At 25.7% G+C, this 25,154-nt stretch overlaps 1 protein-coding gene across 2 annotated transcripts in view; it reads left to right on the forward strand.

Annotated features, from left to right (window-relative positions):
* The first annotated feature begins 1,179 nt into the window (after nucleotides 1-1,179).
* LOC129616198 (homeobox protein prospero) overlaps nucleotides 1,180-25,154 on the forward strand; it is a 33,104-nt gene continuing 9,129 nt past the window's right edge. The window contains exons 1-3 of one of the 2 annotated variants that reach the window (XM_055531702.1): nucleotides 1,180-5,444; nucleotides 5,754-6,675; nucleotides 7,673-7,852. In XM_055531702.1, the coding sequence (XP_055387677.1) occupies nucleotides 2,453-5,444; nucleotides 5,754-6,675; nucleotides 7,673-7,852 (4,094 nt within the window). In that variant the 5' untranslated portion in view covers nucleotides 1,180-2,452. Of the gene's footprint in view, nucleotides 6,676-7,672; nucleotides 7,853-25,154 lie in introns of both variants that reach the window. The other variant, XM_055531701.1, reaches the window with a different exon arrangement.

Genomic DNA, 25,154 nt, shown 5'->3' on the forward strand with positions numbered 1-25,154 from the left:
AGAAGTACATATATACATACATAACATTATGCTTATTTTTACGTTATATTTAACTAGAACCTTGTATATCTTAAAGGTGAATTAAGGTATAATTTACCCCTACTTATGCACAAAATACAGTAAAGGTATAGGGTGCAATATGTTTTCTGTTTAAACATCATAGATGAATTCTAATATGCATGTGTGAAATAATTATATTGCTATCATTCAAAAAAGTTTAACTATTTTAATATTGAGAGAAGAGAAATAACATAACGTTGCTTCAGACGAAAAGTCTAAAATGTATTGTGAGATTTTTATGTTGTTCGATTTAGTATTAAAAATATGTATATAAACAATAAATTTTATTTTTACCTTGAAAGATGCATGAAAAAAGGACAATACTGACATAAAGAATACGTATGCGTTGTTGCTAAAGGTAACACAAACTTTTGTAATATGTATACACAGTTTTTATCGAAATTTTTAAAATCGTTTTACTCGTGTATACTTTTTTTATACATTATAATCTATGTGTTCGGGAAAGTTTACTATTTAATTCTGCACTTATTTTACAATTTCCTAATTTGAGATTTATCTTTGAAAGACTTCATCATTAAGTAAATGAGGAAAAGATTATTTTTGGTATTATGTACCAACCAATCAATATTTATGTCCACATAATGTAATTTGCTTGGATATGAGGAAAAAAATACTCTTTTGCAACTTCTCTGACCTCCTAACGACAATTTAATATATTATCACAACTAACTAACTTATATTGTACACGCATGACTAGTTATTTTAAATATTTTATTTAAACATGCCATTGAAAAATTATCCTACTGCATCGAACTTACATATTTTGATTAAATAATAAAAATACATGTTTTTATTTATTAAAAAAAGCAGAAGAGCACCACATAGATACATATGTAAGTAACACAACCTCTGCATTCATGTTATTCCAAATCCAAAATCATTTACTCCATTGGTTTTTATATCTCTCGATGATAATTTAAGTTATTTTAAGAAATTTTTTTTAATTGTAGTACTAAATGCTTTGGTAAGTCACTGCCTATTTATAACGCACGTGCATTTGCATCAAAATTTAAGTAAAAACATTTCATTACAATGTCCAATTTAGCATATTGTTTATTATATTATTTAATCTATTTTATTTTTTTATATTTACAGTTTAAATTTAACCAATCATGAGAAATTTAAAATTTGAAAAGTTCGCAAACGATTCGAAATTAATAATAATTACTAAAAGAGAAAAACAGAATGAAAAGGAATAGCAACAAAATTTAGAAAAAAACTTGGTAGAAGTAGAAAAATATGATTGTTTTTTATACTCGTATTAACATCTAGGCATATGTACATAAAATATATTGTATATTTATTATATTGATGAAAGTTAAAACTGAGAACATTTCAAGCATTTTCAAACATAGCAACTGCACATTAATACATTCAAATTATCCACTCCGAGAATAAGATTGTCACAAACGCAAAATACCAAAATTCACCAGCAATCGACAAAAAAGCAAGAACAAATATTCATTATTTTTCGCCTTAAAATTAAAAGGCGAAAGAAGGGGAAAATCTACAAAATTTATTTTTTCTCGCCTTAACTTCTTTTGCATGTACCTGTGCGTATGTGTGTGCGCATAGTACATCCAAAAGAAATTTGAAAGAGAAAATAAATTCCTAAAGTAAAAAGGTTAGTAAAGAGATTATGTGAGAAATGAACAAGAAAAACATAAAAATAAGAAAAAAAAAAAATAAAAGTAAAAAAACGAACACAAATATAAAATTTTATTTTAAAGTAAAAAAATTTATCCGTGTATATATCAACGATATCTAAAAAGTTTAGATATGAAGAATTACCACTTGCATACGAAAAAAACAAGAAAAATTTTAAAGCTATAAACATAAGTATAATAATTGGGAATTGTATCAAAATCATTAATACACGTTTACCTTTAAATCTATATACATGTAAACATTATATACCATATAGCTATACATATTTATGCAGAAAAATATAAATGAGAAGTTGGAAATAAAAATTAAAAACACAATAACAGCAAAATGAAAATACAAAAGAGAAAGAACAGAATAATGTAGGAAAAAATTTGAACAAAAAACACAATACAAACTAAGGGTAGAAGAGAGTTAAAAATATTTTTAAAAAGAAATAATTCTGATGTATGAAGGAAATATTTGTAACACTTCTACTCACACATTTGAAATAGCAGCGAATTCCGCAGGAGAAATATTTTTGTTATTATTATTATACAAAATTGAGAATAACTTAAAAGTATCTTTACCATATATAAGTAATATAAAAATACAACACGACGAATTGGTTGAAGAAAAAGAGGGAGATTTTTTAATCTCCCCACTACTCACACGACGAAAGTGGGCTTCAGAGGGCGAATAATATTTTTTATCGCTCTGGCATCTTATGATGTCATCAGAAGAGGACAGCCTAGAGTGTTTTGGGTTGTATAGTGAAAAGTTATTTTTAAAGAAAACATTATCGTCTATAAAACGAAACAGACAACGTGTTGACGCGGGTGAACCAAGAAATACATATTCTTCGATACCAAATTTTAGTTCACGACCATCATTCATGAGTAGTGGAAGTAGTTTATATGGGACTTTGTTAACTCAATCCCAATCTCAATTTGGTGGTTTATTTGGACCAAACGGTTTCGGTTCAGCAAAAATGTTAAATGAATTATTCGGTCGACAAGTAAAACAAGCGCAAGACGCTACCGGGCCTTCAGAAAATAGCATGCTGGCGATAATTGAATCAGCGGCTAGTACGGATTTAAGTGGAAATAATATTGATGGAAATAATTTAAACACAAATTCAAATAATAAAATTTTAAACAATAATAATAACAGTAACAATAACAATAATTTAATAAGTAATAATAACAATAATAATAGTAATACTAATAATAACAATAAAAATAATAATAATAATAATAATATTAATAATAATAATAATACAAATAGCAATAATAATAATAATCATAAAAATAATAATAACAGCAATAGTAATAATAATAATAATAACAATAATGGAGCTAGTAGTGGCGGAAATTTACTTGAAACAAATTGCTCACCAGTAGCGAGAGGAACAAGCAGCACAGGAATTGATCTCGATAGTGATGGTATAACATCACCAAATCAACAACAACAACGTGATCATCAACAGCAAAATGCTGAACTAGCCCATCATATGTTAAGAAATATATTGCAAGGTAAAAAAGATTTAATAGCTTTAGACCAAGAATTAAGATCAGCAATTAATAACCAAAATGGTTTAAATAGTGCTATAAATAGCATAATAGATCATGAAGGATCATCACCAGATAATAATAACTGTTTAAATAAGAATAATAATATAAATACAAGTGCAACAAATAATAGTAATAGTATTAATAATGACAACAATAATAGTAGTAACAATAGTAGTAACAGTAATTTAAAAAATACCTCCAATGTGAACAATGTTTGCAAAACAGAAAATATTGTTATTAAAAGTGAGCCGAATAATGGAATTAATAGCGGAATTTTAGTGATAAATAATGGTAACAAAAATAATAAAAAACAAGACAGTTCTTTAACCAATTCAAAGTGTAATATCATTAATAGCAACAATAAAAAAGACAGTAACACGACAAATAATAACGAAGAAAATTTAGAATCAGTTGTTAATTTGGAACATTTGAAACTTACTACACAAAATTCAGACCAACAGAATGTATCGCCTTTACCGGTAGAATGCGTTACAAAAAAAGAGGCTGAAGATTTATTAGATGAAGAGGAAATCATGGCAATGAGTACGCGTTCAGGTTTAGAATCATTAGGATCACCTGCTTCCGATGATAATGATTGTATAATGGATAGTAAAGAAGAGCTTGATGATGAATTAGAAAAAGATTTAACATCACAAGCAAACCCTTTAAGTACAGCATTGTTAGCTAATCAAGAAAAAATACAACAAATACCATTAGATATGAAAAGGGCAAGAGTTGAAAACATCGTGTCTAGTATGAGATCAAGCCCTTCATTGAATTCTCAAATCCAAGTGAATGGGTGTAAAAAACGGAAGTTGTATCAACCTCAACAACACGACAATAGTGCTATGGAAAGATATGCTGCTGTTGCTGCGGGATTAAATTTAGGCTTAAATATCCATAATTTAATGTTAGCTGATGACGATGAAGAAGAAATAGAGTCACCTCAAATTCAACAAAAAAGAGTAGAAAAAAATGCTCTAAAATCTCAGCTTAGATCAATGCAGGAACAGTTGGCAGAAATGCAACAAAAGTATGTGCAATTATGTTCTAGAATGGAACAAGAGTCGGAATGCCAAGAATTAGATGATCAATCAGCCAGTGATAGTTTTGACCAAGAAGATAACCCAAGGGATGATTCACCATCGTCTCAAGTATCAGGAATAGAAAAATCCCATCCTCCGAATATAACACTAAAAGATTTGACGTCTAAAACTAATAATGTAACTTCTGCGACTACACCTCACATGCTGTCGCAAATGATGACTAAAATGATGACCAATAAGTATCCATTAACAGCTCCTCCAAATTTAGCCCAATCTTTTAATGGATCGCATCCTTTACTGCAGCATATGCAGCACAACAGTTTACCAAGTGACTTACCAATTTCGAATACACATATGAATCACCATGCAATTAGTAATGCAGCAGCAATGTATTTAGGACAAAAATTCTTTCTTGAACAAGAAGCGCGAATGGCAAAAGAAGCCGTTGAACAACAAGAAAGACAGCAACAACTACACCAACAACAACAGCTTCAACAACAGCAACAGTTGCAGCAGCAAGCTCAACAACAGCAACAAGTGCAACAACAACAACAAGAAGTTCAACAACAGCAACAACAGCAGCAACAATTGCAACAACAGTTACAGCAACAACAGGTAGAACAACAGAGGCAAAGGGAGCAACTGGTAGATCAAGCTGCCAGAATAGCAAACCCTCCAATTTCTCAAGTAAACCAAAGTACGCAAATGACACATCCTCAGGCTCCAAAATTGTCTTCAATGCAATCAGATATTTCAGAAAAAATCAGTATGATACGTACAGGAAATAGTTCTGTAGGGCCTATATCCGGGTTAGATTTAGAAGGACTTGCTGACATACTAAAATCGGAAATAACAGCCTCACTTTCGACTTTAGTAGATTCTATTTTAACTCGTTTTGTGCATCAAAGAAGATTTATAGGAAAACAATCAGAAGCTGCGGCCGCAGCTGCTGAACAGTTAAATAAAGATCTCTTAATGGCTTCACAACTTCTCGACAGAAAATCACCTAGAACAAAAGTTGCAGAAAGATCAACAGCTTCAACTAAAAGTAATATCTCAACTGTTAATGCAACAACAATACCGTCCGCCAATCAGTCAGGTAATGCTCCAAATAACTCAATTACTAACAATCAACATCTTAACAATAGTAGTAATAACATTAATCATCCTGGTAGCACAATGTTAAATATTAATCCTAATAGTAATAATTTAAATTTAAATGTCAGTAATAATACTAATACTAATACCAATAACAATAATATAAATAATAACGGTGGAGTCCCACGAATGAGCGGCACCAGCAATTTTTCGTCTGGGATGGCTTTACCCATTCATGCCGGCATTAATGGACCCCATCCGAACCCTGAATCACTCGTTAATAATTTACCACCTCATGTTCGACCTTCAGCTCCATCAGCTATGTTCCAACCACCAAAACCACCTCAAACATTAAATCCAGTTGCAGCAGCAGCTTTGTATAATTCAATGAGTGCGCTTGGTGGACATTCAACTAATCAAGTTAATCCTTTCTGTCTACCGGAAACCCGAGAACAAAATCAAGAGCAAAATGAAGCGCTTAGCTTGGTGGTTACACCAAAAAAGAAACGGCATAAAGTAACTGATACAAGAATAACGCCCCGCACTGTTAGCAGGATATTAGCTCAAGATGGAATTGTGCCACAACAACCAAACCAGAATCAGGCATTGGAGCAACAGCAACCCCAGCCACAGCCGACGCAACAGCAACAGCCAGGGACAAATATTAGCAATAATAATAACAATAATAATAGTAATCTTAACCAAACAAAGTTTACAACACCACCTGCATCGAATGGACCTACACCAACTACGCCATCGGAAAGTCCTTCACCTAGATCGAACTATCCACCGCCACCAACGCAACAGCCTATGATACCAGTTTCGCTGCCGACATCAGTTGCTATACCGAATCCTTCATTGCATGAATCGCAGGTATTTTCGCCGTACAGTCCATTTTTTAACCCACATGGACCACATGGACCACATGGTGGACCCCCCGGACCTCCGCAACCATCACAATTACATCATATGAAAATGGAAATGAAAATGTCATCGAGTCCGCCTGGTTTAAGCAATATGATGGAAACTAGAGATTCACCACCATTACCTCATCCACAAACAATGCTACACCCAGCGCTTTTGGCTGCAGCGCATCATGGAAATTCGCCTGATTATGGTCATTTACGAGGTTCAATGGAAACAAGTGACCGTAATTCAGATTGTAATTCTGGAGACATATCATTTGATGGAATTCAACCTACAATTTCTTTTTCCAAACGAAAATATTTCAAGTATGTTCTTTCTATCTTTATTTTCTCAGATATTATTTTAACTCATATCGGTTTGTATCATATACATACTTACATATATTCGCATCATATTGAATTTTATAATACTCATAACTTCGTAATTTTATATCGACTTTTTGTTCTTATTGCTGATTATTTCAATTTTCTTATATCGATTAAATAACAAATTAAAAGTCTAATACAGACAGATTAAATTGCACGTTTATCTTTACTTCATTAAAATATAGATGCATTGAAAGAAAATCAAAATCCTCAAACAAAAATACATACAAAAAAATATACACATAAATATACACATGTATATATATAAACAAAATTTAATGTTCAACAAAATAATTAAAAAGAAAATTGAATTAAAATCCCGTCAGTGTCTTGAATTTGAAAAAAAAAAAATATCAAAAACACATTACAAAATATTTAAGCTCTTACAATAAAATGAACTAGTAAATATTTCTTATTTTAAAATCCAAAAAAAAATTGAAAAAAATTAAATGCTAACTTGTAATGTTTCCCCCTCATGCTTTGATTTCTTATGAAAGTATTTTTATAAAATAAAATTCTGATAGAAACCAAAAAAGTGTTTTAAAGTTGGTTACACTTTTACGTGGATTTTTTTTATTATTTTTCTTATAATTTAATAATAACTTAATTATACATACTTGGACTTCATTTATAATATACAAAGTACTGACGTTCCTGTTGAATTTTCATTTAGATAAATTTCTTAATTTACGATAGTATAAATGTATGTATATAGGCAAAAGCTAATTCTTTTTGCTTTTAAAATTCAAAATTCATAAAGATATTAAATAAAAAATTGTAATTTGAGGAAATATTTTGCCATTGAAATGGAATATTTCGCATATATACTCTGTATATACAAACTGATAACATTAATAAAATAAAACAATTAATAATATACTCTGATTTCCATGTTTTTTATTTCTTTTCTATTGTTTAAATAAAAATATATTTGCAGTAACGAGTCTTTAACACCCCTGCACTCATCAACATTAACGCCGATGCATCTGAGGAAAGCAAAATTAATGTTCTTTTGGGTACGATATCCTAGTTCGGCAGTTCTTAAAATGTACTTTCCTGATATTAAATTTAATAAAAATAATACGGCTCAACTAGTGAAATGGTTTTCAAATTTTCGGTAAGTACTATTAAATTGAAATTATCTTTATAACAAAAATTATAACATTAATTTAAATATTATTATTATTATTATACGCCTAACTAAGTAGTACATAAACTGCAGAATTTGTTTTTTTTCATTGAACATATTATGGTATACTTACAAAATATCTCCAACCTTTTACCCTTTTTGAAAAGTTTAGATTACATAATTTGATTGACCTTCTGCCAAAACACTTTTTTTTCCAACCAAAATAGTAATTGAAAATAGTTTGTTGAAGACTTTTTAATTATACATTCAATCTATAGTAAATACTTTAACGTTTTAATTGTAAGTTTAATCCTTATAGGTTACATATAAGGCAATAAAATTTTTCTGATTTTAGTACAAATTCGTTAAAAACGTACAATTGTTAATTTTTTCATTCATATTGTCAATACTTCAAAATATTAAATATAAAGTATATTCAAGTTCTGATATTTAATATTTCAAATGCCAATATAACATTAAATATAATATCAAAATATTGATTAATTTGCATAAATTCTAATTTTAAGATATAAGGAGTTTTTGATTTATTTTTATATACAAAATAATGACAGAAAATTGATTTTTTAACATTTAATTTTTTAAAAACCAATTTTGTATTTTCTTTTTCTTATTTTTTGGTTTTTTACGAAAAATCTAAGAAAATTTCGCAAAATGAAATTTCAAAAGATATTGAAATAAAAAATGATTTGTTCATAATTTGATTGTGTAAGTCACATTGGTCGCACTAAATGTATTCAAATTATCATAAAAAAATTACTTAGTATTACAATAAATCACTTATCCATAGGTATACGTATGTATGTGTACAATATTTTGTAGACGGCAGGTACATGTAATGTTTACATAAATATTTTAAAGTATTGATGACGTACGTTGCGTGTACTATAAGCAAAAACAAAAAAGAAAAAAACAAAAAAAATAAACAAATTTGTATTTCCTTAATATTTTCCTATTTCCTTCCTTCTTATATTAGATAACAACACTTTATTATCACTTAACTGATTTTTAAACATACTTTCGTGGGAGTTTTTATGTTAAGTTTACTTATTTGTTATTGGGGCGTTTCAGGTGTTTGATAAAAGTGTCGAAAAGGAAGTTAAAAAATTAACTTAAAATTTAAATGTACTATAAAAAAAATTTATTATAGTACTCTATAACTATATTTATGGCTTTTTTATAATAATAATTGCACTACGAAATCATGAAAATTTTTTCAACAATTGGAAAAAACTTTGTTTTATATTTTATAAATCGTGTTGGGAATAAAAAAAATGTTAAATTTGATTTTAAATATGTACATAAACATATGTACAGGAAATTATCTTATATGTATTTATATTGATACAATACAATAATGATATAATTAAGTAAAATTTATAAGTACAATTGACTCAAATTATAAATAAAAGCAATAAAAAATTATTCTAAATCGACAATGTATAAATTACAAATTAAACCTTATACAACAAATTAATTTTATAATCAAAAAATATATTTATGTGTTATAAAAAATAATTGCGAAAATAATAAAGGACAAAATATCCTCTCGAATATTTAGAAGAATATTTTACATTTTGCTAAATTTATATGTTGAAATAGTTAAATAAATTTTTTAAATAGCTTAATTCAATTTTCATGTTAAGTCAATGACGTATGCTTTTATTAGCACTTTTCCAAAAAAAATTTGAAAAAAAGTGCTTATTAGTTTCACTCTGTCCGTCCGTCCGTCCTTCCGTCCGTCTGTCCGTGTGTCTGTTTACAAAACTTCTACATCCTTAAAGATAGAAAGCTGAAATTTTGTATGTACATAGATATTTACTAGAAAATTATTTCCGTAGAACAAAATTTTTACCTATCTCCCCCCCCTCTAGAAGTTATACATTCCCAAAACCCTAAAAATGGCCTTTTGTAACTATTTGTTGCAATGAAACCATAAGCATTTTTGAAATTTTGTAAACGCAGAAAGGCAGCGGCTTGCTTTCCCTAGCGCGGTATACTATAGTTAAACTTTAGAAAAACAAAATGGCCGTTCAAATTTACCTTTATCTAAAGTCTTTTTTTTCCAAATTTTTGATTTGGTTTTTATTCTACATCCCAGCCTGTAGAAGCCTAAAATTTAAGGGGCTTTTAGACATTAACGAATAGTTAATTTCGTTTGAAGAAAATTTTTTTCCATCTCCACCCTCTCTAAAGTTATCACCTCTTGAAATTTGTAAAATTTGAATTTTTGACACTTTATATTTCCGAAACCACAAGCTTTTTCAAATTTCTATAAACACGAAAAGCTAACAGTAAATTCCATGAAATTAAAAAATATAATTATTTTTCTTAACTCACACAATTAAACCTTAAAATCGAGCATTATGTAACCCTACTTTATATTAACTGCATAAATCGTTCATCCTAAATATATGCAATCCTAGAAATAGTTTTGTATATGAATGAAAATAATTTTAATAGTGTGATAGGTATACATAGACTGTATTTAAAAGCAGAATTTTCACTTGTTGAAGGGAAAAGTGCTACAATACAAACCATTGGTTTGACTCAACTTTATTTTTGATAAGTTTATGCATTTAACAGTTTTTGTAAAGATATCAAATAATTTAATCTCGTTAACCTATCAAACTTGCATTATTTTGTTTTTTAAATAAAATTTTTTGATCTTTAATCGATTTTCTTATTTAAAATAATAATAATTTCATTTATAATTCAGAAAACAAATACCTATGTAATGTTAAAGAATATTTTAGAAAAAAAATTCAAGTCTCGACAAACTATAAAAATTTTAGCCAAAGAAAGCAAAAATTTTCAGGTGTAAATAATTAAATTTAAATAAGAAATTACAAAATATACAAAAAACCAGAAATAATAGGCCTTTTCATAAGCACAGTATATTGCGATATATAGTGAAAACTGCGCTTTATTTATGTTCACAAACAAATGTTGCTAATCAAGTTTATTCATAAATATTACTAACAATATCGCAAAAATATTTACACTATCATGGCTACGAGTATCTCAGTTAAATCAGCTGTACTTTTTTTACTAGTTTTTGCAATTTTATTTTACATTTTTAAAATGTCTGACTCTGATCAGATTGAAAGTTAATTAAGGTAAGAAAACATAATTATTTTATTATTATTATTATTATTTATTTATTTTCCTTATTTTAAAGTTACAAAATTCAAAACTAAAAATAGTTACAATTTAATATGTATAAAAAATTACTTAAAAATAAAAAATAAGGATGGTCCCAACTATTGCCACTATAAGGGCAAGTAACGAAGGGCCATTATATCAGAAAAAATTTTAAATTATTACAAAAATTCGTTTGTGGTGGGGATCACAATTAAAGCTAAGCAGAATTCAAGTTATATTTAACAAAAAAGAAATAACAAAAAATTCAAATATTTATAAAAACAAATATAAGTAAAAATTACATAATAGTGAATAAATTCTTAAAATTTAATAATCTGAATTCAATTTATAAAATTCATGTTAATTCAATTCAAAACTTACGTTATATAACAAACATGTATAATTTATTAAAAATCACATATAAATTTATAAATTTAAAGCTATATAGAAATTTTGGAATATGCATCAAATTAATCTATTATTCAATAAAAATTCAATATCGTTATGGTCGAAACCAAATAACCATTTTTTAAGAGACTTCACAAAAACGGATAAAATTCGAACACTCCTGAGATCTACTGGCAACAAATTAAATAATTTGGGAGCAAGTAATATATAAAAATGTGAAAAATGAGATAGTCTAGCTCTTGGAACAATTGTCATATTCATATTATTAACTCTAAGGTTGTAATTAGAATAAAACCTCTGCACCAAGTAGCCAATTTAATAAAGTAATTTCAATAAAATTTTCTTAATTTTTATATTTTCTGAAATTGAATTTTGTACTATTTGTACTATATGAACACAACATTACAAATTCAAAATGGCAAAAGTTTTTATACAACTGTAAAAAATATATTGCGTAGGTAGCATATTATTGTTTTGCAGAATTGTGTTTATAAAAATGCCTAATACTTAATATTAAAAACATAAATTAAAAAAAAGAAATATGAATGGCAAAATAAAAAAAAGAAAGTGATATGAGTTAGGTACTTTTCTTCTTTTTTGTTACAAATTTTTATGAATCTTTTTTAACTGTATATCTTTTATTTTGATTAACCTTTTTAAATTCTTTTAATATTTTAATATCCATTTTTGTAATATTTCTAAACGAAAATGCTCACCTTTTATAAATCGTTAAAAATTTTCATGACAGTATTATTAAATCCTTCACAAAACCTGCAACATCCACAACAATAGCGAAGTAGTAGAAACGGTAAAAATGATTTTTTTAAATTGTTTTAATTTTCTTTTTTCTGAATTGAGTGTTTCTGCACAGGAAATTTAGTTATCCTAATTAGCAATTTCGTTGTTATTTTACAATTTCTATTCCTTTTTATATTTTGTTTTTTCTTTTTATTATTATAAATTGAACTTCTTTAAAAAAATTGTGGTATGCATATGTGAATATATTTCTGTCTACACCAGCATCACACGTAAATTTTCTTTCTCTGCTGCTCATTTTTTTATTTTGTTTTGTTTTTTTTTTTCTTTTAGTTTTATTCATCTACTTAAAGGAAATACTTAAAAATAAAAGCAATTTAATTTAAAAAAATGGAAAAAGATAATATGAAAGAAATAAAAAGCTCAAAAGAAAATAAAAAATGCATCAAAAAAGAAAAATAGAAACATAACACATGTGCACATACATTCATAAACAGCGAGTATACGAAAGGGAAATACACAAAACTGTGCACGAAAAACAAAAATTACTAAACAACAATAACAATAAAGCAACAAAAAATATATTTATACTCTATATACTATGTGCAGATTGCATAACTGATAAATTTTTCAGTTTATTTAAATAACACAAAATACATAATAGTCACTTAGTTAGAGTTACCACATTATAAATACTTCACCATAAAATGTGTTTAATTTTTGCCCCATGAATGACCTAAAACATAGTAAGAATAGAATCTCCTCTCACATTATGATCACATGTTTTCAATGCGAAAAATTTAATTTTATCTACGTCTAAAATTCAATTTTACCTATGAGTAATACTTTAAAATGCAAATAACAAAATCACAACGTTTACGAAAAAACAAATATTTTATTACACAAATATCTGCATTCGATGAAAAAAAATAGTTTACAACATGAGGTTTGAGATATTTTGTGATTAAAGTTTTTAAACAAATTTAAATATTACATACTTATAACAAGGCTTTTTCCCAGTATAGTAATTTTAGCAAATACGTATTTTAAATTGTTCTCGAATAAAATTAAAAAAAGCAATCTTTTGATACAAGTAAAAAACACATTAAGCAAAGTTGTTTAATTTATAAAATATCGGCTTCTTAAATTATTTATTGGAGATTTATAAGAGAGGAATTTCCAATTCATGTCCAAGACATTTTTGAACAAAAGTGGATGTTTAAAAAAATATAATATATTTATTGAAAAATTGCATGACTCAAAAACTCATTTGAAACTCTACGAAGATATCCTAATTTTAAGTGTTCTCTTTATATTAACTCTTTTTTCAATGTTTTATTAATTTTATCTTTGAACACGTGTTTTGCAACATGTGACTTTTTCAAATTTTGTTCTGTATCATGCTGACAACCTTATTTATATTATATACTAAGAATGTAAAAAGTTATTTTAATACATTTTTAATATGAATGTACTCGTATATATATACGAGTATTAAAAAATTTTTTTGTTATTTTTTGCATTAATTCTTTGCACATGATACTATTATAGGTAGATAAGCGTATCCAATCACGGAACGGAAGTAATTTGCTCTACTCATAAAATACTGAATACTCATACCAAAATACTGAAAGAAACATATTTTTTTAACAAAAACGAGCTTAAAAATGAATAATAAAAATTTTTAAAGAAAAAATTAAAATACCTACTTCTGCTTTGCATATTACTCATTATTTTTATTGAAATTCCGAAAAAAGTTATAATGTTTAAGGCACTTTCAATTGTCATAATATTTTTTGTTACTTTTATATTTTTATTATAGTTTTTGACGCTTCTAATGATCATGTTGAAATTTTTTGGCTACAATAACTTTGTTCATAACTTTGTGTTTGTATTATTAGTAATATTCTGCACAATTGTAGCTTTCAGTTGTTACTATTTTTTACTGATTCATTTTAACTTTGGTTTAAAAGATTAATAATATTATTTTATTTTAGAATTAAGTGTTATAAATATATTTTGAAAATATTTTTTTTCATAACCATAATTTTTTTTATCATTCTCTAGTTATTATTTCATTATTGCAATTATCCTTTTTTAGCACATTTCCAAAAAAAATTTTGAAAAAAAGTGTTTATTATTTTTACTCTGCCCGTCCGCCCATCCGTGGACATGTTTATAAAACTTCTACAACCTTTGAGATAGAAAGCTGAAATTTTAAATGTACATAGATCTTTACTAGTAACTTATTTCCATAGAAGAAAACTTTTGCCAATCTCCTGCTCTAAAAGTTATACCCATCTAAATCCCTAAAAACTGCATTTTTTAACTGCATTTATTGCAGTGAAACCAAAAGCATTTCTCAAATTTTGCAAACGAAGAAATATAGTTATTGACTTCTTCTATCGCGGCATACCATATTTGAACTTTCAAAAAACAAAATGGCCATTAAAATTTACCATTATCTAAAATTCGTTTCTTCCAAAATTTTGATGCCGTCTTTCTTGTAGACCCCAGGCTGTGAAAGTCTGAAATTTTAACAGCTTTTAGACACTAATAATTAGTTCATTTCGTTAGAAAAAAATTTTTTCCCACCTTCACACCGTCTCAAATTATCGCCTTTCGAAATTTGCAAAGTTTGAATTTTTGGCGCTTTATATTTCTGAAACTGTAAGCTTCTTCAAATTTCTATAAAAACAGAAAGCTAACGGTAAATTCCATGCAATTAAAAAATATAATTATTGCTCTTAACTTACGCAATTAACCCTTAAAATCGAGCATTATGTTAACACCTCTTTAAATCTATTTTTGCTTTACTTTAAAGACTGCATAAATCGTTCATTCTAAATGTATGGAATCCTTGAAATAATTTCGTTCATGAATGAATTTGAAATAGTGAGATCATGAATTTAAATAGTATAGCAGGTACATCTAGATTGTTTTTAAAAGCAGTTAGCAGTTTCACTTGTTAAAGGAAAAATTGCTACACTACAAAGCATTGGTTTGTCCCCACTTTGTTTATTTAACATTTCATAAATTTCCTTTTTCCCAAAAAAAGTGAAAAAAAGATTTACACTTCTCACATCTACATACTTGTTTTTCCTACGTACATTCATATATACGTACATATACGTAATATTAAGAGCTGATATAAATGGTAATGTACATGTATGCATGTATGCCTTATACTCGTATTATTAATAAAATATTACTTAAAAAATTTGCATCACATCTTTTGCAAGTGTTTTTTCTCTCACTTATGATAATAAAATATGTTGATAAAATATAAGAATACTTGTTAATGATGTTGATTTCGATGATGCAAATAATGATGCTAACATTTATGATTATGGTGCGATGATAATATAAAAATTTCTATAAAAATTTACTCATGTGGGGTTTAATGAAGGCGCATTATATTTGTAATTTACATGAAATTCATTTTCTTGTAAATCACTTCTAAAAAACAAAAATATAAATTGCATTCATTTTATGAAAACGTGTTATAAAAAAATATATATTCTGAATTCAATATTGCATTTTTCTAAGTAGTTTAAAATTTTATGATGTTCCTTTTATTTCAAAATATATGATATATTATTAAAAAACTGTTTATATGTATATATACATATTGTACATTTATTAAAAAAGAGGATAGTCTTCAGAAATCAGAATACTTTTAAAAATATACTTCACAATATGTATACAGCTATACAGTATTTGCTTTTTAATTGGTACTTCTTTTTATAAATCTACGATTACAATTCGAAATTACATATCCTATATGTATTATAAAGCAAAAATAAAAAAATGCATAATATGTATGTATGTAAAAAAAATACTAATAGAATATCGATTTGTGAAAAAAAGAATTAAAATATAAAAAAAAAACATATTTTTCGTAATAGAAAAAAATAAAGATTTTTTTTAAAGCAAAAGAAAAAAAATTTGACGTGAACAGTATTTAAATGACGCGTTGGTAAGGTGTTGTGTAAGTCAATGCTTAATGTTCTTTATTTTATGTTAAGCATTTATCTCAAAATCTATGAAAGGTAGAAAGTAGCCTTTAATTTATGCAGTGGAAGTTCTGTTTCTGAACCCTATCATTCCGAAAACTTTAATGATTCACTGTCTTAAAACTGATTGATTTTTTCTTAGTATATGTATATACAAAAATGTAAATTCTGCTCGTAGTATAAAGCCACTTGCTGACACCTGATTTCTTCAAAATGTCAGTTGAATTTTTTATATTACCAAAAAAACTTTTATATAAAATTTCCAGAAAACTTGCTCATTTTCTTAAAAACAGTCAAACACGTAAAATCAACCCTAGTAAAGGTCTAGTTCCTTAAATGTGACATATCTCAAAATTTACTAAAACATCGCATCCTCAAAGTAAACTTACAGGTTACTTACAAATTTTTGCGGAAATCGATTCATAGTGATATTGTAATACAGCAATATCTGTAAAATAGCTCAAATACGCTTCTCTAGCGCGGAACGAGGTATTTTCTTCGAAAACTCGACAAGCGAAATTTGATGCCATCACATAACCTCCCATTTTTATTCAATGCAATCTGTAAAAAATTGATGACACTCTTTGTAAAATTACAAGTGGATGCGATTACAAACTCTGCTATGCTATTATTACATAAAATATAAGTAAATTTATATCGACATTAAATATATGTGAATATAAATATGGAAATGTAAGTATTCCTGCAATAAAAATATTATAGTTGAAGTGCTAAAAATAGAAACAAAAAAAAGCAAAAGGAAAGCTAATATCCTTTAATATTTTTTTCGTTTTTTTTTCATTTTTGATATTTATATTATTTTATTTTTCTTTTTAAATTTTTCCGTAACTCGCGCTTTTCTCACGATTTTATTTTTTTTCTGCAACAACAAATATATTTCATATGCATTAATGTATACGTGTATTTTGCACTTATGATATTTTAATAATGGGAGTGATAACGATTACGATAACGAAAACGATATTTATGATAGCAAGGACATACAGTAAAAACCCTATTTTTTAAACTCATTAATTTCTTATTTAAATTTAAGAAATTTTAGATTTTTATCATATTTTGAAATAAAATTATGACTTCTGGAATGACGTTGTCATATATTAGAAATAAAGTTGAAATAAAACTTTAAAGTTTTCCAGATAATATGATTTTTTTATAAAATTTTTTAACTATTTAATTTATTAACTACTTAGGTTATGTTGGGTATCTTTTGCGCTTTCTTTAAAATTATTAAAATTTAAATCAAATAATTTTCTTGTTTATCATATAGAACACTCAGATATTTCCTTTCTTTTTAAACGTAGAAAACTATATAGAAAAGAGCTTTTACTACTATTATTTTGCCCAACATCTCATACGACACTTTTTTCTGTATCCTTTGCACACTTGGTAAGTTTATTTTTTTATAGTACCATCATATAATCAAGCAAAGACTCGACTGTAAATAGGCAAATAAGCAAAAAATCAAAAAAAAAGGTACACATAGGAAAATGAATAATAACATAATAAGTATTAAAAATTATATAAAACCAGAAAATTTACAAAAGTGTAGTCTTGTCATCATAAAATATTTGAAGCGTATAGTTTCGTAATACGATATATGGTGGCATGATTTTGATTAGCTTATTTATTCTCAGTGCATTCAGATAAAAACAAATAAAAAGAAAGAAGACATATATTAATATGAAAAGTTTATTAATATGAAAAAATCTAAAATAAAAATAAGTAAAAAAGAAGATCAGCGAACAGCACAAAGTTGACGCTCTTTTTTTATATTTATTTATTTTTTTTCCTTTACTGTTCTATTTTCTTATGATTATTATGATTTTTTTATAGTTCTCAACTATGCTTATGTTGCTTTGTATAGTCACATTTGCTTACTCGCCTTTGCCTTATAACACACTATTATAACTGAGTTCTTATCCTTTTTTTAGTTTTATTTTGATTTAAATATAAAACTCAAAAATAATTGCAAATCTTTTTTTGCATTTTGTTTTATAAGTCCTTTAGACTTATCATATAAATATTCTAGAGAAGAATAAAATCGTTAAAACAAGGGAAAATAATAAAAACAAAAAATAATACATTTTCTTTTTCTTTTTTCTGTTTTTTTTTTTTTTTGATTTTATATCTTTACAATTCGCATAAGTGTTATACAATTCTATTTTTGTTTGTATATTGAAATTTCAAATATCCATATATGTACACACATTAATACAAATTATTACAAAAATTACGTATTGCAAATATTGAACAAATAGAAAATAAAAATTTTTGTACACACATTCATACAATCTGTAGAATTAGGTTATTGCAAAGAAAATAATAAAAAAGTCTTATATCGGGAACATAAGAGTATTCAAATAATATACCAGATATAATGGTTTAATAACAGTACAAAAAAATTAAAAAATGGAAATAATGCAAAAAAAATATCTTTTATTTTTCAACTCTTTGAACAAAAATAATAATAAAACTATAATAACAAATTAAAAACGAAAATAGAAAAAAAGAAAAAAATAAAGTGAAAAAGAAAAATACTATATGTATAACTTTTTACACACATATATATAGGTGCGCTTAGGTATGGGTAAACAGGGTGTTCTAGAAGAACAAAATAATAAGAACTACAATAAAAAATACAATTTAAAATATTTTTGAGTAATTACAAAAATGTGAAATATTATAGCTAATATTCAGAAGAAAACTTGGTGTTTTATTTTAATTACAAATGACACATAAAAAAATGTAGTATATAGGGAAAAATAAATTATCAAATATTTTGAAATATTACTTGAATGTGAATGAACTTAGGTTCGACTAAAAATGTATATAACTAAAGAATTATATTTATAATAAAAACTTAAGTTCTATTTCCGTTTTGGTTTTATAATAAATTTCATGTATGTACTCACAAGATGTCTTTCGGTGTACTTCCCGAATAGCAATCAATTATTATTTCAATTTTTCTAAAAAATAAAATTCAAATGAGATTCTGATTTGATCTAAAAGAGATCTAATATACGGGATGTTGTATGGTTAATTTAATTAGTAGAAGAATTTATATTTCAGTAATTATTTATAAATTTTTGAGTTGTTTTTAATTTATTGAGATTGAATAACAAATAAATTTACAAGAGAAACAGCTTCAATAAATTTGTTAGAATATTAAATATAATTAAACTCTTCACATTTACAAGCTGAAAGCGTACATAACGTACATAGATATTACAAATATATTTCTATGTTTACATATTTATGCATATATTTATATTAGATATATATAGATAATATAACACATTCGTATTCATTAGAGAACTGTTGAAATATAAATAAATTATATAATTTTATAACTAGTACCCTTTAGATATTCACTTTAATATCCACTACGTTCTCATCAAATTAAAAGAATGTAGGGATTTTTCTTCTTTCAATTTTATGTGAAAACAAAAATCTTTGTGTGAACTTTTTAATAATCATAACTTAAAAAAAATTTTTTTCAAGTTCATTCCTTCTTTATATAAGGTTTTTGTTTTTTTCGTATTAATTAGTGTAATATTATAACTAATTATTGCATTATACAATTGGAAAAGCAAAAACTAACATCCTTAATATAAGTTAAGTTAAGTATCTTAAAAAATGAAAGTAATTTTTGAATATAATGGAAAATATTAGAAAATTTATAAAAATATAATTAGTTATAATAAAATTGTTTTTCAAAATCAAATATTTTTGATATTGAAAAATAAGTTCTCATTGGAGAAGGCAAAAAGTTTTTCCATTTGAGTTATGAAATTTTCGGTTTTCTTTTTAATATTTTGAAATATTTTTTAAAAAATCGAATAAAAATATGAAAGCTTAATAACTTCAAAAAAATAATGTTTTCTTTATAAATTCTGTTCATTTATATAATACCCCAGTATTTTCTATTTTTCCACATATAATTTTTTGTTGGACCAATAAGCCGTAAAACTTATAGACTTTACCGAACGAAAAACTCACAATATAGACATATGTATGCGAGTTTACACCACATATCTGGCAGCTATAATATTACTGAATTCAATATTTTAACATTTTTATAGTGATTTTCAATAGATATATAAAACTAAGATAAAAGTTTAAACAATATAAATTTTCAAAATCTATTTCATTTTAGAATTTTCGTAATTTTTAATGATAAATTAAACTAAAATAACAATTCTTTTTTTTTTATTGGTATGAAAAGAAAACTTCCTTTTATTCGAAATAAAATAGAAATCAGCTTTGATAAAGTGCGTATGTAGCGCACGAAATGTATTAGCAAAAAAACATAAAAAAAGTATTTTATTCCGAATAAAAGGAAGTTTTCTTTTCATACCAATAAAAAAAAAGAATTATATTTCGGAAAAATTATCAACCATTGAAAAAAATTTTTTAAAATAACAATATTTCTGCTCTAGTTGCACAAAGTGATCTATCCAAGAAAATATTAAAGACCTACATTGAATTTATCAAACAAATTTTAAAAAATATAAATGCAAGTTGCAAGTATTCACTACATATTACTTTTCATATTTAAATATTTTAATCACATGTATTTATTTTTTATTCCAATTAAACAACTGATATATTAAGGTTTTCTTTAACTATACAATTACAAAATTATTTCATGTCATCTAAGAAAAACTAAAAGAAAATAATAAAACAAACATTTTTTAATTTTGCTAATAATTTCCTTTCCCATTACCTTGTAGTACCCAGTTTTAATAGTTGCAAATATTTGCATTTTTGTAAATGTATATCTGCATTTATGTGTAAAATAAAGATGATAATAAAAATTTCTATTATAAAAATATTTCAAAATCAATAGATCATCTCCAATATTTTATACAAAAAAAAAATTACAATTTCTACATGAATTATTTTGAACACAGGATATTGTCAAATCAGTGCTATACATACATAGCGCTAATACATTCGAACAGTTATTTTTAGAAAAAAAAGGATACATGCATATGTTGCTCTGTTTTTCATTTTTAGTAAAAAAAACTCATAAAAATGATGAGTTTCATAATTCATTTTCAAACGTATTTGTATGTACGTTTAAAAAATTTCTCACACTCAATCGTATGTAAAAATTTTGAGAAAAATTTTCCATTTTTTTATTCGATGTAAATATTTTATATGTACATATATTATACATATACAATGTATAATATATGTACATATAAAATAATCTTAAATTGAAAATATCTTTTTTAAATAAAATGTTCTTTTTGATATTCATTTGATCATTCCCAATTGCCCAAGTTTTATAACAGAAATTTTAAAATTGCCAAGTATATATAGTTACTCTATTAGTGCTATGAATGTCTAAATGCCTTCCAAAAAATCAGGCTTTCGATTATACCTTATATTCCTCATACGTAACATATACAAGAAATCAATATGTATAAAATATGGTGTTTACATTTAACGAACAATTTGAAACTTATTCCACGTCACTTTTTCATTACATTAATTAAGAAACGTAAATATGTGTAACATGGGCCCTTCAACCAATATAGATACATTAAAATAGAAGGAATGTGAGGTAATATTTGTTTTTTTCAATGAATGGTTATTCTTAATTTTCCTGGTAAAACAATTGTTGAATACGTTTAACAAATTTTTTCTTATGATTCATTGATGATTTCAAAATAAAGAAGCTACGAATCTTTTATCATTGTTTTTCATTTTATTTTATTTGTATTTTAGATAATTATAGATTAAAAGATAGGGATAAAGATAGGGATTACCACACATTCTTCGTTGAATTTTTCACACATTCCAAATATCAGTTGCAAACAAAAATATAAGGTTTGCATAAATTTGAGCTGTTTTTTTGCAAAATTCAAATATCAATTTGAAACTTAGTAAAAGAACTATTCCATTTTTTATTTAATATTTTCTACATTCAAATTTATCTGTGTTTTAAATCAATGGTAGCAATACATCACGCATATGAATGCGTTCTAAATTTTCTTATTGTACACGTTGTTTTTCTTATAAATTCCATATTTTTTGAATTTTTAACTTATACTCATCTCTGTTTTTGGTTTGTCGATTTTCAAAAAATCAAAAACTATTTAAACCCAATTCTGTGGGCAAATGACAAAAAATTAAATAAATAAAAATAAAATGAATTGAACATTTCAAAATAGTGAAAATTCTTGACGTTTATTATGATTTTAACATGAACATTATTTTGTCGTATATTTCCTTCACTAAATTACTTACAGTCCCCTTTAAATTCTAATTATTCTCAGCACCATATTCTAGAGTATAAATAATTCTCCAAAGATGCTTTCAAGAATAAAAAAAGAAAAAATTTTTTTCCTCAATTTCCACATAGTTTTGCAACATTTCTTTACAAAATTACACATATGTATATACGAGTATACATTTTTATATATTTTTTTACTATTTTTTTACTACACAGGGTGGTTCAGAAAGTTATACAACAACATATACCATTGGTTAGAGGGTCGGAAATTAGTAAAACTTTTATTCCGGAGTAGGTGCGAAATCTCAAGGGTTTTCTCTCAAGAGATGCACGTATTTTAGTGGCTTCAAAAATCAGTTTCCGAAAGGCCTAGTAAAGGGCTTTAAATAAACACGCCCCTATCATATCACAAATCATTGAAGCCCCTATTTTTCTACGTGTATAAAAAAAAAATTATAAGAACTACGTTAGAAAATACAATCTAAAATATTTTTGAGTAATTACAAAAATGTGAAATATTATAGCTAATATTCAGACATGTATATATTTAAAGCATTATTATTATATTTAAAGTATTATTGTGAATGTAATGATACCTAAAATATAATAACAAATGTATTTATAGCTAGTGTACAGTTAATACGCATGTTAATTGTATCAGGGTTTGCAAATATTTATTCAATTTATTATCGTTTTATTATACAAGAGAAAAGAATTCGTGTTAGAAAGCTAGAAGAAATTATAGTAAAATGTAGCATGGATGATCGTTTAAAAAAATAAAAAATAAATTTTCTTATAAAAGCAATTTGTATTCAGATTCCAAATTAGACTTTGTGGACAAATTTAATGCAACGATTCGATAGATAAAAGCTAATAAAATACCTACACATAAATCAAAATCAACATCTCATTTTGGACATTTAAATTCAAGAAAGCAACATACTCTAACTTCAAAATTACAGTAATAGTGTTTTGAAAATACAATGAAGTGTTTTGAATTGAAAATTGCTACACAATTTAACAAACCCAACTTGTAAGTTGTCACTTCTCACTACAACATTAAAATGAATGTGGTTTTTCATTATAATAAAACATCCCTGTACATTTTAAAACCCTATATTTGAAAAATTGATTTTCTTGTTATAATTTTCCTTATTGTTTTTTTGTTTCTATTATTTCTTATACACTTTAGAAACGAAAACATTTAATTTCTGTGTGAAAAATACAGGGAACCGCTACTGAATAAAAGCACAAAAAAATCAGTTAACTTAAAAGGCCCGAGGCATTATTTATGTTGAAAAAAAATATAAAAAATAATATAACAAGAAAATTACGAGTTTACAAAAAATCTGCAAATATTTTTCTTCCTTGTTTTGATTTCTTTCTTTATTCATTCAAAACTGTTTTCTATTCTGATATATTAATCCTTTAAGGAATCCACGTTTTTATTCAATGTTGTTTTATACGGTACTCACATTTTTTCACACACAAATAAAGAAGAGCTTCATAAAAATGAATTGTAAATGAAGTCGAGTGTAATAAAAAAAAGAATATTTTTTGTGAAGCTTTGACATTCATTTTCTTAATAAATAACGCCTATTATCGCCTATAATGTAAAATGAATTGCGCCTTCACTTGTCACTTTATTACAAGAATAATAGAATTGAAGAAAAAACATTAACATTTACGGTAATGACTACCATTAAAAATATTGTTGATATGGATAATAATCATGATTATTACAATGATTATGATGAGGTTTTTATGCTGTATGAAGTATCAAGGTTTTATTTGTTTTTATAATTTTAAAGTAATCTTTTTTTTTCATTTGTATAACCTTCCTATTTTTATGTATTGGAAAATGATTGGAGAAATAAAATCGTCACTTGAGAGATTCTTGATATTTTCTATACTACTTAATTGAAATAAAATAATTTATTTGCTAAGAATATACTTATTAATATACATATAGTATATACTGATATATACATATCGGTACAAAATAATATATGTGACATAATATATGAATATAAATAAGAATTAATAAGGAGTATAATTAGGGAAATTAAAAACCATTTGTGTAGTTCAATACAGTGCTGTCGTTTTGCTGCAATATAATATCATTTGCTACAGCACTACAATTTTTTCCTTTTGCTTTCTCACCAAAAAAATTCAATTTTTTAGTCTTTTGTATTAATGTTGATTTAAAATTTCAAATCGAATTGGGAGATAATATTATGTCACGTGAATTTTTAATTATCTATCTAAATGTCAATAAAAATACACTGCATATGTTTACCTTGATAGACATCAACTATATTTTTTCTATTTTTTTTTTGTTTTCTTCTTTTAATTTTTGTGATGAGATAAAGTAGCAAATTCAAACGTCAAAATTATGTTTCAAGATTGTTGTTCAAGTTAACCGTTTTATTGAACCCAACTTTAACGTTGTTTAGACTTTATACGGTGAATTGTAAAACAGTTTGAAATTTAAAACGTCTAATTATTAATAAATTTATAATACTTTGTTAGAATAAAATTACAAAATTCTCCATCTTCAGTTTCAAATTAAAATCCAGATTAATCCTCGCATCAGTAATTATTTATCAAGTTGATCATGTGATTTCATAATTATAAAGTGATACAATTTGATATTTGTCTTTTTTCTTAAAAATGTGCAATT

This window comes from Condylostylus longicornis, unplaced genomic scaffold, assembly GCF_029603195.1.
Source record: "Condylostylus longicornis isolate FDR11 unplaced genomic scaffold, ASM2960319v2 ptg000163l, whole genome shotgun sequence".
Classification (NCBI taxonomy): Eukaryota; Metazoa; Arthropoda; class Insecta; order Diptera; family Dolichopodidae; genus Condylostylus; species Condylostylus longicornis.